We start from the raw sequence: 19,400 nt of genomic DNA, 5'->3' as shown, positions 1-19,400 counted from the left end.
ACAGTTGCAGCAACCTTCTTCTAACTTGACTTTGATCTAGGCCTTGTTATATTCTACCAAGAGTATGCAAGAAACTTTAATAGCAGTTATCGGTTCATGTCACTTACACTTGGCCCCTGCGGTCCACGGAGTCCTGAAGGTCCTGAGTCACCAACTTCTCCTTTCCGCCCACTGAGCCCAGTGAAACCAGGGAGCCCTTGAAATCCTTGAGGACCCTTTCTGCCAGAGATGTCTTCACCAAAGCAATCACAAAGTCCAGTTTCACCTACAAAACAAGTGACAACCTACAATTTAACCCATGTAAATATGTATATCCAGGACATCAGATTCAGTCACGGTCCTTCTCCAAGCATATCTGTGGACTTGTTAAGTACAAGATTCCTTACCTTTAGTTCCTTTAAAACCTTTCTGTCCCTGTTGACCTCCGCTGCCTTTTACACCTGGTGGTCCAGTCAGGTCCTCAGGAAACAGAGCTGACAAGTGGCAATGCAACATCAGTTGATTTGGCAAAATAACAAATTATCCCATGTGTTAAACGTTATGTCATAATCATTACGTCTTTTGAACTTGATATCAAATGTCTGTATAGAAATTAAATAAGTATTTCAAATGTTCATTTTCTTCAGTTATGAAGGAATATGTTGATATGTTGGAGATATGTTGGAATGGTTAGTTAGCAACACCGTAGTTGTAAGGTAAATATATAAAGCAAGATTTAAGTAGACCTATCCAATGAAAGTACCTCTTTTCCTTGACTCAGAGATGGAAATCTGTATGTCTTAAAAATATCAAACCATGCTTTAACAAACGTGTCCTCTCTATTTCTGGTTTCATGCATGAGGCACAAACTCAATGAAGCATGTTTTGTGAGTAAGGACATAGACTGGTTATGAGCTCATCTATATATTTTATAGCTGATCATATATACATCTTTTGGTCATACTGAGTAACAATGTTTTATTTAGGTGGGTTTCTGCATTACTGATATGCAACCTGCCCATTAAATACAGACTACCTTGTATTATTTGACCTTTAGTCACCACCAAGCATGGGCCAACCAATTCATCTTTTCCAACAGGTAAAAACAATCAGTGTGCGTAATATTATTGCCATTTTCACACCTAAAATTCTGAGATTCTTTATTCTTCATAGCAAAGGTCATCAACCATGCTTGTAGACATCTAAATCTAAACTAACACAACTGATCTGAACATTTATAGAACGATATAATTTATAATTCATATTTAGAAAGTAAATTAAGATGTATGGCACATTTAATAATTTCATAATTTATAGTGTATCCTCCATCCCTAAAACACAGCTAAACACAATAAAATTAGATACATTAGACTTTATAGCTGACAAAGAATTTGCCTAGTGTTGCTTATAAACTCTACTTCAAAAATTGGAAAAGGAAATCCTATCAGTCAAATAAGTCACTGCAATAAATAAATAAACAAACAAACTTACTTGCTTGAGTTAGACCTGGAGGTCCAGGTGGACCTGGAGGTCCAGGTAAACCTCTGTCTCCAGGCAAACCAGAAGGGCTGAAGCTTGAAAGACCTGGGTCTCCCTTCTCTCCCTTAGGTCCAGTAGAACCAGGGAAGCCAGGAAGGCCTGGAATACCTGAAGGAAGACAGAAATTTACAGCAAGTACAACAGCATGAAATGAAAGGGATACATGATAATGTCTACATGTGACTGGACCTCTGTATTTAGTTTAACTAACTCTCTGGCCATGGCATCGTGGTGTATCACTGTCACCTGGTTGGAAGAATGATGATCCAGGGTCACCTGGCAGTCCAGGAGATCCTGGTAAACCTGCATCTCCAACCAGGCCTGGAAGGCCATCATAACCAGGATCACCAGGAGGACCTGTACAGGAATGCAGGAGAGATGCCTTATTAATGTGTATTACTGCATCTAAGTGTATGAGAATGTTAATGCATGAATATGAGTGCTAGCGAGGAACAGCAGTTACCTTGTAAAACTAACTCTTGTTCACCAGCAAAGATTCGCCCTGGTGGTCCTGGTTCTCCCCTATAACCCTATAAAGAAATGATCCAAGGGACAGTCTTTAACCTTGGCATGCCACACTTATGTAGGCTCTGCACATCCAAGTACCCAAATGTTTTATTCAGTCTTACACTGTTCATTTAACACTGTTCATTATGAACTGCACAGTTTAAAACAACCCAAAACTGCCCTTCCCAAAAGAAAGACTTTATGTCTTTAGCTCGGTTTGCCTGAAGTCATGAAAAAAAAAACTTTTTAAAAATTTTTTGTAGGTTTTATCTTTCTCTGACCTCAACTACGCCTAACTTCATACTCACTTTAGGGCCTGGAATGCCTCCCAATCCAAAGAGACCAGGGCTCCCACGATACCCCTATGACAAAAATAGCAATGATTATTTCCCACTGGTGAAGTATCAATGACACAGTTGAAGTGTAGGCATTTTTAAGTCTTACTTTTAGGCCATCTTCTCCAAGTGGTCCATTAAAACCAGGAGGACCCTACAAAATGAAATAATAAAGCTGACAGTAGACACTCAACCAACTGTGCATTTACCTATGATTCAAGATATCAGACATTAGCAGTTATGAAAATCCATTATTACCTAGAGACACTAGAACAAATCTTACCCTCACACCAGGTAATCCGGGAATTCCCTTCTCTCCATATTCCCCCTTGTAGCCATATGGGCCCTGGAAATGAGGAGAATGAGTGGTTTGGTGTATAGGATGTGTCACGCTGTCATCAGTACCAAACCTTTTTTTCAAACAAGGCATTGAGCTTCCCAGATATGGGAAAAATTTATAAAACAGCAAATAAAAGTTACATAATATGTATATGTATATTATTGACCATTTCTTGTTACACACAAGATGTAAATCACTGTAATCTTAAATAACAATGGAAAACAAGCAAGCCAGATCACAGAACTTCAACAAAGAAAATACAGACTGTAATCGGTCACTTACTGGGGGTCCTTGTGGACCTGGGAGTCCTGGAACACCAGTATAGCCAATATCACCCTGATCAACAAACGGAGACACAAGCAGTGAGAAGGAACAGGGGTGTAAGCATATGATTAAAGTGATCAGCCCATATGCCAAAACTAATTAAAAAATTTCTGATAATAAAAAGTATTCTGAAAACTATTAGACAATTTACTATGATTTTTAGTATAAGTAAATGACTCAGCTAGACAGGATTGAAATATACTAGAGTGCAATTTGAAAATAAACATGTATGATGATTAAAAGCCCCACAAAATCTTCAAAAGAACATCATAACTGAAAAAAACTGTTAACCCTATAGCTAATGAAAGAACAGAAACAAATATGATAACATCTTTGACATGAACATCAGTAATTAATGAGTGAAGTGAGCTAGTGTTAAGCCTCGGAGAAGGTTTAGTGTGATGAGTGATGGGGGGATATGACTGTAGAAGTAGATGGGACTGTTGGAAGAGGCTGTTCCCTGGCTTGATCACATCCTTGTCCACTTGATCTGTCTGAGCAGCATCATCGCACAAACCTGAGTTCCTTTGTCTCCTTTTGGAACTCCAACAAACTCCACAACTCCATTGACCAGTGGGCGGCCTGGGTCACCGGGCAGGCCCACGTCTCCCTGGATGCGGTAACCAAGGAAGAGAGAGTTTTTATACAGGACAGGATGGAAGGATGGCTGGACGGAGGCGGAGACGACGGGGCAAGTTGGTTTTGTGGTGAGGGTTTGAGGGATGTGGGTATGAAGCGGAGTTTCAAAAGCCGTGACCCCTCGTGGGGTGGTGGGGAGGTCAGGATGAGAGGGAGTTTCAAGGAGACAGGGAGAGTAACAGAGGCTTTGATTGATGAACTGTATTTCTTAAACAATCTGCACTATGTTAATGTTAATCTATATCCAATCATTGAACTGTAGCTCAGTGATCGACTGGTCGGACACCACAGCAGAAGGCTGTCAGGTTCTAAAATGTTTTTCTGAGGATTCAGTTGCTGCTCTGGCCCTCTTTTCTCCCATCATGCATCACTCTCACCCTGGCAGAGCCCCTCCCTGGGCTGGCATCACTGTCCCCTGTGTGTTACCTTCTCTCCTTTGTTGATTGTGCTTATAGCTGGCGAGCCTAACAGAGCAGCCGGCGCACCCCTGAGTCCCGGCAGACCCGCATCTCCCTGAGATCCACAACACACACAGAGTACACATTAGAGCCCGAGAGTGTGTGAAGGAGAGGGTGAAGAGAGAGAAATAGAAATAAAGAGACAAGCTGAGGAAGAGAAAGGGTGACCGAAAATACTGTGATGGATAAACAGTAAGAGTAAATAAGAAAAGATAGAAAAAAGAAAGAAAAAAAAAATTGAGAGTGAGAGAGAGAAAAATTAATTGAAAAGGCAAAACATACAGAGAGAGAGAGACAAAGAAAAGTTTTTAAAAAGGCAGAAGATAAAAAAGAGGGATGTGAGACAATAGCTCTAGGAAGAAGGAGTGAGAAACAACAAAATTAAGCAATTAATAGAAAAAAAGAAACGGGAGACATAAATAAAGGGCTCTTTTATAAATGTATACTCCTGATGTCAATTAGTGTGGGCCAAAATCTATTATTGATTTTTTGTCACCATTTTAGCACACAATCATAATGTCTTCAGTCCTGTTAATCCAATATCACAGTTTAACACACTTAAATAACCCTAGCTTATTCCTCATACATGGTTCATTCGAGTATTTTCAAGTTGCGTAATGAAAGCATGCATAATATTTTGTCCAAAGATGGTTAGTGTTCATTCTTACATGAAAACAAAGGGGTCAAAAACTTCAACTCGCATGCTGCCACAGGGCCAAAACATTTTTCAATCAATAGATCGAAAGGAAAAAGAAGTCACACAAGAAGTGGGAGCAAGTGAAACCAGCACCAGCACAGTGAGATTTTGTACTAAGATGTAAAAGTGAAACACAGTGATAACCCGAACACACTCAACTTTCCTATGTATTAAGGTTGTGACTGTGTTGCACTCTTATGCCTGAGCCAGTGATTGTAAGTACAGTCCACTCAAAATATCAACCAGTATGACAGCTCAAGGATTCCATTTAAAAATGCGAAACATTTTTATATTATATATTTTAAACCTACAGTATTGTAACATCATGTTTTAATGGAATCTCTGAACTGACATAGATCTGGAACAAAATCACCATTCACTGCATGCATTACATATAAGACAGTTAAGAGTTTTCAGTAATACTTCCTATGATTACCAATCACTTGATTTTAGTATTAATCAATAAAGCTACCTATAATTAGAAGGCAAGAAGGATTAATGTTAGAAAGGTTGTGGTACCCTAATCCTAGCCCTGGCTTCAATCATAACCTTAAAGAAAATCCCCAAAATCTCCTTTTCAAAAGCTATAACGTTTTACATAAATAAAGAGCTATAATGCACTGTGCCATCTACACATTGCTATCAGTGCACCAGTTGCACTTCAAATGGCATTCATAGGAAGTGTTACTCATACTCTTAATTCTCTGTTAAGCATAGTGCCAACCATATTGTCATGTAGTTGCTTAGAAATAAGGAAACATGATTTAGATAAGAGACTGACAAACAAAATAAACGTGGATTAGTGTATGGTGGGAGAGGTTCAGAGAGGAAAATGGTTCCATTCCAGCATGCAAGAGATTTAATAAGTAAAATGATGGTGTCTTAGCTTAGAAACATCATTAAATAAAAAAAAGAAGTTACATGAGGAAAAACTGCTAATGTTGACTCTTAGCGAGACATTGCCTTTATTCCGTTTCACACTATTACTGGCACTAATTATCCCTTAACCCTTAAATGCTTGGTACTTGGGTCACTATTAACCTAGCATACCACATATAACACATATTGATCTGTCATGACAGTGTAAAACTGACAAAATATTTGATTAACCATGAAAAATTAGACAAATAATGTGTTTTTTATATTTTGATTTTTTGTCACTACATGCTGTCAAACAGATTTAGTTAATCATTATGTGCTTTTTGCCAAGTAATTCAGCTTCATTGTTTCGCCAGTCACCTCAGAAATCAGAAATAATTTTGACAATGATTTTGAACTATGAAGAATATCAGGGAGGTAGAGACCTTGCAGAAGGAAGAGATGATAAACAGATCACAAGTAACTAACAACCCAAGATATGCATTTAGGGGTTAAGTGAACAAATTAAACACCAAATGGGCATAAATACACCAACTGACTTATTAATATGTTTTCTTCAGGTGATGACATGAAAAAGCTGACTCAGTTATTGTAGTCAGGTGCTGTTTTACCACGGAGCTCATTTATAAAAGTTTTGCATGTCATAACCAAGGCCAAGACCTAACTAGCTGCCTGTACTCACTTGTCAAATCAGGCCATTTGGTATAAATGAAATGCTTGCATCTATTTTCAACACACAATTACACAGATCTATCTATCTATCTATATATAGTATATGTCATACATCAAATTACTGAGAAACATGTATTTAGTTTGTGAAATACAGAAATGCAGTGGTTTTACATGAGAATGTAGAACTGGATATTTTGATGAACTGAGGTGAATTGACTGAATTAAGACTAGAATAACTGAAATACCTTCTCTCCTCTCTCTCCTTCGTAACCCTGACCAGGGTTTCCCTAGAAAATAAAGCAGAAATGTTGACAATTCTGTGGATCAAATTGTTTTAGACGCCACATCCATTTCACAACATCTATGAAACTGTAGAGAGAATAGTACCAATTCAATTCAATTTTCAACTTTTTACTTTGTTTACAGTATGCATCAGAAATATTCTGCAGTACTTAAATATGTTGCCTGCTACTTACAGGATCTCAAAGCACCTGAATTTGCAAATGCTTCTTGAGAAGCTATTTAGACAAGGTAAAACTATGAAAATGCTGAACACTATCCAACCAAATGTCAAAGCCCTGATTTCTGTAATTTTATTTAAAATTTGTTTTCTGTAATTTAGATGAGACTTATCATCAGAAATCTCATATTCCCCCACATAAACCTTAAAATGCTGCAGTACATGCGAGCTTGCAACTTACTGTTGGCCCAGGGGGACCTGGAGGACCAGGACGTCCCTAAAGAGAGAGAAAGAAAAGGATGTGTTGGTAGATATTATTACATGGGACCTCCTTTTTTGCTAGGACGTGGCATGAACACGCATGGTATATAACAAACACACACTTTGAAGTAGGATACGTACAGGGTAACCAGGTAAACCGAAGGGGCCGATGGGACCCGGGGGACCAACTGGACCAGGAAGACCCTACAGGACAAACCATGTTGGACAGATGTGAGTGGTTTCCTTGGCCCCTAACACAGTCAGTTGAGATTTGGTGTCACTTTCCTTATTGTGCTTTATTTTCTTGCATTCATTGTTGATGTTTAGGTTCCTTTCTGTGTTCAGTAAACTAAGCACTACCAAATGAATGGTTTCCATGTGACAGTAAAATATTGCATATAAAGGAAAGAAGAGTGATGCTGTAAATTCTGGGGTGTGTGAGCAACCTTGTAGCCCTGTAAGGTGTTGAGTTACCCTTTCCTGTAATCCTGCCATTTAATACAGCAAAAGATCAAAATTTTATTGAGACCTGTTGGATAACTAAACTAGAAAGTGCTATGATGACTAAACAATAAAAAAATTGGTATTTATATTAAATGTCAGCATATGTAATCAAAATCTTACGCGTTCCCCAGCAGGACCAAAAGGAACCTAAAGAGATAGAGAGAAACAGACAAAAAGAGAAGGAAGGATAGACTGAGATAGTTGTTGTCAATTGTAAATATAAGACAGAACAAAGACGAAGCTGATTCTCTAGTGTACTCTGGAACTGTATACTCAAATATATCCCCAAAATGATCTTTACAAGAGCACTGTTTGCTCACTGATGGAAAGAAGAGAATACATGAGTGTCATCATGTCAGGTAATAATAAAATGATAGCCTTGGCTTCTGCTCTTTACAACACAAAATTGTGTGACGTTGGGCTTCGGGGACAGTGTCTGTGTTTTGTGTGTGTGTTTGTGTGTGTGTGCATGAGTGGCACTGGTTTGTGATCAAAATAATTAACACAAAAGCCTTCAGATATTACGTTTAATGAACTATTACATTAACAGAGTATCAGTAAAATATGAAGAGCATAGTAAGGTGCTGAGTTACCGAGGTTGTAGAAATGAACCGTGGTTCTCCTTTTTGCCCTTTGACACCAGGTAATCCCTAATACAAAGACAAAATACATCAAGACTCTCATGTGATGTTATATAGTTTAATAAAGCAATAGTTTAATAAACCATAAACCAGTTAATATTTTAAAGAATTATAGAATAGTAGAAGAGTTGCTCTGTGACTAGAAACTCTTTGCTGTACAATAAAACATATCACCAGCAATGCGTTCTTTTCATGAACAATTCATGAACAGCTTAGTGACCCGTCAGGGGGGAAATGGAGGCGTAGTAATGTGTTGATTCGTTTTTATGGGAATCGTTTCTATCCAGCATGTTGCAAAACCATGACTGTCACTACTGAATATTTAATTATTGTTACACGTTCTTCAATAACATTCTTTACACTTTAGCGTCAACCATCAGTGTGTTTTCTTAAGCAACCCTAAAGTTAGTGTTAGAAATAATTTATTACGAATTACCTACTATTATACCTATTATTAGCATTACCTTATTAACTGAAATGGCACTTCTGAGCTATTATCCACTTTACAAAATGTACAAAATACTGTACACTTTATGATGGTATTTTGTAATACAGTTTCATGTATTTTTGTCCATTTGTGGCTCTAAATAACAACAGCTGTTATTTAGCCTGCTTATTGTTCTACATACTTACCCGAGGTCCAGGGTTGCCAGGTCTCCCAGGGAAGCCGGCGGGGAAACCAGGGTCACCTTGTGTGCCATTACAGCCGTCTGCTCCTGGCAGTCCCGGTGGTCCCTCCTGGCCTGAGTAACCCTGTTTCAACATTACATTAAACCAAATGTTAGACCCTAGAACCGCTGCCACAATGAAGAAATATCACTAATGAAGATTATCAGTGTAGCAGAGTCTGATGAAAGAAGGCAGTTACTCAACAGACATCACATTAGTTTTGTGACATCTTTGCAGTCACACGATTTCCAACAGAAGAATTTGTGAGATTTATTTGAAATAGAGCAAAGTGCTTGCCAAATTCCAGGTCAGCAATGCAAAACTCCCCAAGTCATTAAGAAGCTAGCAATTTATTTAATTATTTTTTAGATATTTAGCTAATTTGATTAAATGGGAGAACTTGTTACTTACAGGAATACCATTGATACCTGGAAAACCAGGAACACCCACTGGACCCTGTTGAAAACAGTGACAAAAAACATACTGAACAGACTTGTACATACAACACCTGTACTCAACCTCCTCTTATCGCACTGTGTATGATAAAGATATATGGATGTATGATATAAGTTAAAAGGATATAAAAAATGTCAGCAAGTCAGTACCAGTGTGTATTACTGTATCATTACTTATTATTACTGTAATTTCACCTTGTCCCCTTTGGGTCCAGATGGTCCTGAGTGACCACCATGGCCTCTTTCTCCTTTAGGTCCCACAGGCCCTGGGGCCCCAATAAAGCCATCGAGTCCAGTGGGGCCAGGCGGTCCTAAAGGCCCAGGCTGACCCTGAGATAAAATTAAAAAAGAGACACATAAGGACAGAGGTCATTCAAGTATGTCTGACAAAGGCAAAATAATCTGAATAGTGTACATATTACATCAACTGCCAATGACTGTAAAATTACTGTGAAAAAAAAAACCAGTAGACGCTAAGGAGATCATTTAATGTCTTGTTTTTTTGTGGCACTAATACAGACATTCTGTCTCAACACTGTTTCAAACAAAAGTGTGTAGAATCCTGTTTCAGGATGCAATACAAATATTCAGTGTGGCCTTACTTACATCTGTTAAATGGTATATATACTGTGTTTTAAAATCTATTAAAAACTTTCACACCCAGCTACACACACTACTGACAGTGAGTATAAATGTGTGCAGTGGCTATCAGTAACAGGAATGCAGGAGGTCATGGGTGTGCTCTAGAGGTCACATCTGAGCACCTGGATTTAAGAGTCTTCCAGACATCGCTAAAATAATTACGTCGTTATGATGGCCCCAGAGATAAAAGTGTGTCATGTAACTCTAACTGGCTCTTGTTCTATGTACCATATGTCTGTCTGTCTCATTGCCAGTCATAACCAGTCATCTCCAAGTATAATTTCTATTACTATGGAAAATGTCATGATTATCATGCTATACCTGCTGCCATCCTAAAGGACTAGATTCAAAAACTTAGAATTTTTGGATCAATTATAATTTGATTCACAGTGGACAGTTGTAATTGGACAGTCAGTCTAAAGTCTAAGATATCTTTAACAGATAATGAGAATAAATGTGTGATCTGAGAAAAACCCTTCACATGGTGAAATTTAGAAATTTCCTAAGTTCTGAAAACTACAGGATGTTGTTGAACTGCAATGAAATACAGTATGTTTCTTTTTTGCAGAAAAAAGCATTTTAAAGTCTAAAAATGGAGAAAGCTAGGTTTAAAAATTCCTTTTAGACTGTGGTGCAGAAGCATCGTGGACATTTTGACAGTTGGTATCTGATTACAAACTAAACTCACTAAACTTATGTCTGTTTCGCTATGGAATGTAACTATCCAACAACTTGATCAAGCCTGACATTCACTGTGTGAGGAAATCACACTTAGCTCAATTATTGTTTTAACAGTTAATAAAAATACACACACACACACACACACATATATATATATATATAATTTCCAAATTCCTGAAAGTGGCCTCAAGCAATAAGTAAGTGCTGAACTGACCTTTTTTAAATGAAGAAATCACCTGCAATACTGACTATCTGCCATACGGGGGCGACACCATCCAGCATTTTAATTTTGCAGTCAACACCTCGTGCTCAAAGCACCATTGGCAGGCACTAAAAGAAAGGTTATTTACTGCTGTTGGGAGTCACTGTTTGAGCAGGAGGCAAATGAAAGAGACTGACAGCTGATCGTTAGCTCATTTTTAAGGCCACGATAAGGCAGGGAGAGTGTGTGTATGAGGGGGAGTGTAGGTGTAGGTGATGGTCTAAGGATAGCCTTCACTCATGTCTGCCTGTGTCTTTATGGGAATGTGTGTATTACACACACACACACACACACACACACATAGACTTAAAGAGTTTCAGACCCTACAATTAATGGCTGTTAGGGAGAGGCAGAGTTTGGTGTAATTTGAAGGGCCACCTGGTTCCAGTGAGGGCCGAGGTGAGACTCCAGACACACAGCTCAGGAGTGAAGAGGAAGCCTGGTCACAGCTATCCACCAAGACCCTCCATTACCCACAGTTACCACCTCATAGCCTGACTCCAGTGCCCAAATATGTGCTCTCTCTTTCACCTTGCTACGTTCATTATAAAAAATGTTGATGAATATGACTTCCAATATGTGGGCCATCAGAACTATCACTATATATCACTAAATATCAGTATTCAATTTTTCATCATTTTTCATAATCAATCCATATGTGAATGTTTGAGATCCTACTATTTTGCCTATTCCAAATTTGGTTGCTAATACAAGTCACTTGAAATATGTGCATCTTCAAATTTTTTTGCCCAAATCACTCTTTTATCTTAATATTATTAATGTGAAATAAGATCCAATTCTAAAGAAATATAAAACAAACAATTGTCTACTGTACATACCATTTAAGTAGATGACAATTTACTGACTATTACTGGATTCCTATTTTTTTCTGTGATTAAAACTCAAATGGTGTTCTACTGCAAATATAGTGCACTTTTTTAGATTTTACAACTCCATGTTATACATGTTTAGTAAGCATAAGTACTGGATAAGTCATTTGGGATTTCAAATTTTTGATAGACCAATTGTACAAATGTATCACAAGTATTTGTACACACAGAATCTGACCATGAATCAATTAACTGTCAATCAGTGCAGAGAGAACACTTATTAATGGTGATCTATAAGCCTGTAACACTGGACTCCTGCTTTCTATACACACAATCACACGTCATATGGTTTTAAAATTTTAACCTATTGCCAGCATGTTTTTTGTAAGATGGGAGGAAATCAGAGAACCTGGTGGAGAACACTGTACTCTACAGGTTTCTTTCAGTAAGCACTTCATCCTGATCAGGGTTGCGGGAGATCCACTGCCCTATCCTGATATCACTGGGTGCATGGCAGGAATACACCCTGGATGCAATTTAGGCACATGGTCAGTCATTATATCATTCATCTGATAATACTGAAACGTCCCATAGTTACAGCGCTTGTGTGTTCTTTAAAGAAGAAAAGACTGTAGAAAAGCTCCATGTTCAGCCAGACTGCTACATTTACCTTAATAAACAGTGCCTTTTTAATGAGCTTTGATAAAAAAAAAAAAAAAACAGCAGGACAAAGTCGGACCTTTTCCCTGGAATCTCATTGACTAATGATGGAAAAAAGAACACAGTGTTAGTAGTGAGTGTGTTGCGTGGTGGTCATTGCCACGGTAATCCACATACTGTATACAAAGGCCGTTTTAGTGTTAAGACTGGAGAATGTTTGGCTTGTTAAACATGAGCAAGTTACAAAGCAAAGCAAATGAGGCACTTCACATCTAAAAAAAACAGGTTAGCTTGATTCTATTACACACTGTATATACACATACACAGATGCCCACACTTACCATCACGCATACATACACACATATGCACATATACATATAGTGTAAAGTCTTCCGTCCCTGTAGCCGTATGAAAGCTACCGTGTTTTATCCCAGCACCATGCTTTATGGAGCTTTCAGCACCTTTGATTCTTTCCTGTGGTAAATGTTAAGGCTTCATTTTCAGACTGCATACCTATGCCATTACAGGATGTATCCCCCCATAAGGAACAACTTTCATCACATATTCTTCAGGAATCAGTCACAGTAAATTAGCTACTGTACATCAGTCTTCTTCCAGAATTACCAGATTTTTTTTCTTATGAGGTCTAGTAACTTACAAACATATTTTGCAAGATCTGTCCCAGCTCTGATGCCACCATTGTCCTAATGGGACGAAAGTTTAGGGCTAGGGAGTTTGTTATAAACTAAACAGAAGCCCAGACTAAACAGGACAAGGTAAATGCACTGAGTCAAATATTTACTCTTAAGGTATTTAAAATTAGAAAATGTGAAAATATAACTTACTGATTTACTGTTGTGTAACTTTTGAACACTTCAATGTGCATATAAAATGAGATTTAGGAGAAAGGGGTGGCTCCTATTCCATCTAATTTACAGTACTGTTCACATAAACCAAACATAACTTCACTATCCTGAGCTCCAACCCCAATTTAACACATGGTTATATGTCCATATCCAAATTCAGTGTACTGTGATGATATGTGTGCTTCTGGTATATTTGTACCCCTGTAAGCAAATCCTCTTGGTGACAGTAATGAACACAGAGACGAACCACTGGTTACCCAGTTGGTCCTACATAATCATCAGGTGGAAGAAGACTGTCAATCAGGCATTAATATATAAGCTATGGGAGGAGACATACCTAAGAGGTACTGCAAGAACTAGCATGGCTAATCATACCAAGAACTGCAAGAACTAGCAAGGCTAGTCATACCAAGACCTTGATGAACAACCAGTGCTAAGGATTATATATTGGCCCTTATGTAACTTTAGTCTGAAGAAATTATTTATTTTTGTGGCATAGACATGCAAAAGGACCCAGACAGTTAAAGAAATCCATATGCATAAAGTAACTGAGGCCAAGAAAGATTATTTACTTTCCTAAAAGTCACATCATGTCAGACTAATTAAACTAGCTCAACATAAAGGCCAAACACAGCAAACTACCTTCAAGCTAAACTATATTCTTTGCAGCTTATTTGTTTTACACAAGATAACCTAATCATTAATGCCTGGGTATGGTTAAAATACTAGTTTGCTCATTTCACACATTCAACACTAAATTGCAGGTGAGCATACTCTGAATTTTTGAGCCTTGTGAGGATGCCTCCCCATAAATGGTTCAACCTTGGAATCATAGTTGTAAAAATGTCCCAATTTTATGCAGACATGATAAAAAAAAACAAAAAAACATCCAGCCACATTACTGTGCACTAGACTGCCTCATTTGTGGGGCAAATCCTCCTCCTTACAATGCACACAATAGAACCCATTCTGTCTGCTTAAGCCACTGGCCTTACCGACCTGGTTACCCAACATGCACCTCACTTCCTGCCAGTACAGCCAAGAGAATCCATGAGCAGACAGATTCCCTCCAGATCACACAACTTAGTCTGGCTCGCCTGAGGATTTGGTGGGACCCATTGTTCTTGGGCAACGAGGCCCAGGGGATGATTTTAACTGTCACACCGTGTGCTCAGTGGGAGCAGAGATGGGCACGATGCAAAGGTGCATTCAGCGCCACATGAGAGCACGTTTAATCGGAGTGTGATTGGCTTTGTCTTTGATAATTCAGTTTCTGGCTGACTGAAGCACAAGTATCAAGGAAACATCCAGTGTCTCGCCTGATCATAATACCATCATAAAAATGATACTGTACAGGTAAATCCGAGCAACAATGTAAACATATCTTCAAAGGGATATTAGTGGTCTTTAATGTCCAATTATGCACTTTAATAGAGATTTAAAGGAATATCACATCCTCAAAGTCCTATAACTAAAGGTACAATAGATATACCCTTTAGGATACCCTCTTAATTACAAGCATTTAATGCCTTTTAGAGAGTGAACGTCTTGTCTTTGTGGTTGAGCTGCTTTGATTCTTCGTAGTATTTGACTCCAAGTGTCATAGTGCACTTTAGCACACATGCTTACTACTGCAAACCAGATGAAAGAAGGTCATGTAAAACAGCACTAATCCAAAATAACGTGCAGATAACTGTTCCAGTCCTGTGTGTGGGAAGAGTGGACAGTCCAGCTGTGTTTAGTTTAGATATTTGGATTCCTATGTGTTTTGTTACTAAATTCAACAACAGTGTGTGTGTGTGTGTGTGTGTGTGTGTGTGTCTCGGTGAGTTCTTTCTGAAAATTATTCTGCTTAAATGAATGGACTGATCACATCTTTTCAGGGTGCTCCCACAGAGAGCTGCTAGTTAGTTAGAATACATTAACTTAATTATAAATATTCATGAATAATAAATAAATTATCATACATAATCATATAAGCATATGAGTAGCACTTAGAGCCAATCCGTGGGTTAAGTTTGACTAGTTTTACTACGGAATTGATTGACATGCCCTCTCTACCTTAAACTGCTTCTATTAAAATGTAGATGAACGTAAATGTGAGATAACAGCTTAACTTTACAAGACATTAGCAAGCCCCAATCAAAGTAACTGGCTAGCAGGCTGTCACATGTTATCTGTGAATTGCACATTTTATTCTTGCTTTGTGCTAACTTGTTGAATTAGTCCACACGTTACTCATCTCTTTGAAGTAAAAAGGTAAAATCAAGTAACTGATTGGAGTCGTCTACACACACACACACACACACACACATATATATATATATATATATATATATATATATATATATATATATATATATATATATATAGCTAATTAAAGCTAGTATTGGTGAATTTAAGATGAATCTAGCCTAATGTTAGCCAGCTACCATGATAAAACTAACTACCAACCTATTACACTGAACTGGTCTGTCACTTCCTATACTCTTTTATTATATACTATTTTACTTTCCTTATAAGTGTACGTAATAAAATGTATAAGTATATATGAGTAAATAAATGTACTATAATAGGTAACAGGTATAATAGGTTAATTGTATTAAATAAGTAAATTATACAAGATATTAAGTTAATATTTAAGTTAAAACATACAGAGAGTGTGAGAATGAACAGCTAACCCTTAGATTTAGGCAAATTTTTTATATAACGAGTAATGATACCATTACGTGCATTTAGGATAAACACACAAAGTAGCACTATTTACAAACTGCTTTAGTAGCAAATGTGTAAATCATTGCTGTTTAAATCTTCTGATGTTCTTGTCTCATACCTTCGCCTAATCCTTGGAGCACTTGTAAATCCATCAGTGCCCAGTGTGTGGCAGTGTCTCTTTCTAAAACTAAGAAATCATGCAATCATCTAATATGAAATGCCTGTCTTTAAAATGCTTAATGGAAAAAGTTTATAACTCTAATGTTTATGATAAATATATCCTTGTTTTAACAGTTCATTGAATGTTCATTATAGATAATTAGTAGAAGTAGTGGGAGACAGAAAAAGGGTATCACCATAGAGGACATAGTACTAAAATGCCTATTCAAGGTCTGTTCAAGCCTGTGATACCAAAACAGACTACTATACATCGGGCTCATTTTAAATCATATTTCCTGTAGTCTCTGTGGTTACTAAAACTAAGATCTGTGCTTATTTTTATTACCCCTTGCAACAAATTATACTAGCTCCATTGCCACTGTTCTGTTCTGGGTACCCCAGAAATACATCATCTCTGGTGACACCATTTGTCCTATAGGCCTCATGAAAAGACTATCAAAGGTTAGGAGGATTCTGGATGATGATGGAGAGCAGGACCTCACCCTTTCATTCACATCATGGCTGCAAGTAATGCCAAGGACAGTAAAATCTGTATCTGTAAATGACAGACTTGTATAATTACTAGAAACACCATTATCAGCTTTGTTTTGTAGCCAGTCTATATAGTGTAAGGTGAAAATGGTTCTATTTAAACAATACTGGGATGCATGTAAAGGCTCTATAATGACCTGTAGGCTCTGCTGTGGCCTATAAATCTTTATATGAATCAACAAAGTGAACTTGCACATACATCAGGCTTGTTTATGTTGTATTGCTCTGTTCTTGGGTTAAAGAGGGAAGCAAGCTTCATAAAAGCTAGAAAAGTGCTTTAAAGAAAAGTAGAAAAGACATCACTGTGTACACTTCATTAGTATGTTGTTAGTCTTCTACATACCTACAAACTATGTTCACATTTGTTTGCTTACTCTGACTGTTTGACTCTGTTTCTGACCATTTTCGGTATGAAACATGAGCAACTCAAAAATAAAGCAGATGGTCCCTTTGCCTCACTCTTCTGTAACCCCAGGCACAAAGTAGTGGAAGCAGAAATGGTCAGTATTGAAAGTGGAAGAGAAGACGAAGAGATGATGAAGAAAAGATTTGTACCATCTATATTCACAAAATCTATTTAATACTAAGCAGTAGGAAAAAGAGACAGGAGGGGAAAAAAAGGTAGACTGAAGCCCTGGTCAAAAAACCTCAGCCCTGCCTAAAACACATGATGGACAGCATGGCCCTGTTCTACCCTTTCACATCACTGCAAAGTAACAGGCTTGCAAATAATGATACACTAAACTACAAACATCATAAGCCTTAATTATGGAATCCTGAGCAACTCTAATAATATTCTGTAGTTGTACATAAAGTAACACCAGGCTTAATGGCTAACAACATAGGGTTACAGGTAAAAGATTATTCGAGTAACGAATAAATTTTTATGTAGATCAACAAATAAAATCAGTGCACTTCTGAGCAGACGCTTGCACTCCAATCCATAAACCTATTGCCTAACAGTATTATTCAAAAAAATTTAAAAGGGACATCTGTTTAGTATCCCATCACCTTATATAAGACTTGACAGTATAAGCCTGACACTGTAAAGCTCACTAGATTGTTCAAAACTTTTGGCAGTGATGACGGATTCGAGGGCTAATCCAGGCCTCATTCATATACCTTTAAATCATGGCAAATGTTTGCTGAATTCTTAGAAGTGCCTCATAGTGACAGGGGATAGAGGAGACTCACATGGCTCTGAGGCCCTCCATATGTTCTTCCAAACTCCTCTGCGACACATGAAAGATAACGTTTTTTTTTTGTGTGTGTGCCCTAACACAAACCATGCTGTCAGCCTTCTGTCACCTTTGACCTCACTGGAAATGGATCTTGCTTGTCCAAATGAGTCCAATATGGGCATCTGTTTGTGTTGGAACACTGTCTAAGCAGAGTGCACGCTCTCAAGCATGCTTGTCATGACCATGCTTGTCTTGAGGGAGTATTTTGAGATTAGTGGACACAGGTTTAAAAAAAAAAAATAAAAACCTTTAAGAAAGACTAGGTATCACGCGACATTGTAGAGTAAACCTCTGGGGCAATAGTCTGTATTTCATTTAGGCCATACATACCCCCCATCACCACCCCTCCCCCCAATCGCTCTGTCATTCTTTTACTCTCTACCTCTCTCTCTTTCTCATGCTTTGTCTCTCAATCTCTCCTGTTCTCTCTCCCTCTCTCTCTCTCTCCTTCCTTCTCCTACAAACATTTTTAGTTTGGATGAGTGCACATTTTGGGGTTCATTCACTTCCTATCACCTCATGCTGGCTTTTGCTGATTTTCAGGTTTGTGATTCGACTGCTAGGCACGTAATGAGGCTGAAGTGTGCTTTATAGTGGAACAATATTTATGGTGGCTTTTGTAGCCAAGAATTATTTTATTCAATTTTTTTTATTATCAGAAAGCAATGGTGAGTAAGTAACAAAACGGTCTACGTTTTTTTGGGGGTTCTGCGCATAGCTGTATCCTGAACTGAAACTGTGCTCAGGTTAGGATTTTCATCTGACGAAACTTGATTACTGTAGATCTGTTTGTTAACCGCCGTCTGTACATGATTTATCGGTTACTAGCCAGAGAGAAGCCACATCACTGATGAATGTACAGTATTTGTTCATGACATTACTAATGAAGAAGCAAAGGTTATGCTCACAGTGTACATAATGTTAATAATGTATGTGTGTGTGTGTATGCTTGTGTGTTTGTATAAATGTGTCTGTGTGTGCCAAGGCTCTACTTAAGGCATCTTCCATGGTGATCTGATGTTAAACAACAATTAGACATGTCTGCCCACAGCCTGTACTTACACTACACACTGCACCAGACACTTTACAAGACCGCCATTTTACACATCTACTTTACACTGCCCTTACCATGACTGCGTATTACCTCCACATAACATCAACTCCTCCTCCTGTTCTTTAAAAGCACCGAAGTTGAAGTAAAAAGCAGTTATTAGGTATTTCAGGTTTTCTGACACAACCTGACACTGTTAATCATCCTGCCAAATCTCACAAAATGATTTGTAGGGAGAGTTCCTTAGAATTCAGATTTAATTTATCATTGGTTCAGATAGACTGGACATGTTAGAGTACAATTTGAATTAGACATTGCGCCGAGACAGCAAATACACACACCACTTCTCGAGAAGGTAAGACTTAAATCTAGGTGGTCCAGC

General features: G+C 38.0%; 1 protein-coding gene across 5 annotated transcripts in view; it reads right to left on the bottom strand.

Moving 5' to 3' along the window:
- col4a6 (collagen, type IV, alpha 6) overlaps positions 1 to 19,400 on the bottom strand; it is an 82,611-nt gene that overhangs the window by 18,100 nt on the left and 45,111 nt on the right. For 4 of the 5 annotated variants that reach the window (XM_026936439.3, XM_053233134.1, XM_053233132.1 and 1 more), the window contains 19 exons: positions 9,555 to 9,689; positions 9,316 to 9,360; positions 8,869 to 8,988; positions 8,188 to 8,244; positions 7,715 to 7,741; positions 7,232 to 7,294; positions 7,071 to 7,106; positions 6,615 to 6,656; positions 4,090 to 4,176; positions 3,542 to 3,634; positions 2,983 to 3,036; positions 2,644 to 2,706; positions 2,470 to 2,514; positions 2,334 to 2,387; positions 1,982 to 2,048; positions 1,765 to 1,875; positions 1,471 to 1,626; positions 387 to 473; positions 108 to 265 (listed from right to left, as the gene is read on the bottom strand). In XM_026936439.3, coding sequence (XP_026792240.3) covers positions 108 to 265; positions 387 to 473; positions 1,471 to 1,626; positions 1,765 to 1,875; positions 1,982 to 2,048; positions 2,334 to 2,387; positions 2,470 to 2,514; positions 2,644 to 2,706; positions 2,983 to 3,036; positions 3,542 to 3,634; positions 4,090 to 4,176; positions 6,615 to 6,656; positions 7,071 to 7,106; positions 7,232 to 7,294; positions 7,715 to 7,741; positions 8,188 to 8,244; positions 8,869 to 8,988; positions 9,316 to 9,360; positions 9,555 to 9,689 — 1,500 coding nt within the window. The remainder of the gene's footprint in view (positions 1 to 107; positions 266 to 386; positions 474 to 1,470; positions 1,627 to 1,764; positions 1,876 to 1,981; positions 2,049 to 2,333; positions 2,388 to 2,469; positions 2,515 to 2,643; positions 2,707 to 2,982; positions 3,037 to 3,541; positions 3,635 to 4,089; positions 4,177 to 6,614; positions 6,657 to 7,070; positions 7,107 to 7,231; positions 7,295 to 7,714; positions 7,742 to 8,187; positions 8,245 to 8,868; positions 8,989 to 9,315; positions 9,361 to 9,554; positions 9,690 to 19,400) is intronic. The other variant, XM_053233136.1, reaches the window with a different exon arrangement.

The sequence above is a fragment of the Pangasianodon hypophthalmus genome, chromosome 4 (genome assembly GCF_027358585.1).
Source record: "Pangasianodon hypophthalmus isolate fPanHyp1 chromosome 4, fPanHyp1.pri, whole genome shotgun sequence".
NCBI classification, from domain to species: domain Eukaryota; kingdom Metazoa; phylum Chordata; class Actinopteri; order Siluriformes; family Pangasiidae; genus Pangasianodon; species Pangasianodon hypophthalmus.
This window is presented reverse-complemented; position numbering and strand designations above follow the sequence as displayed.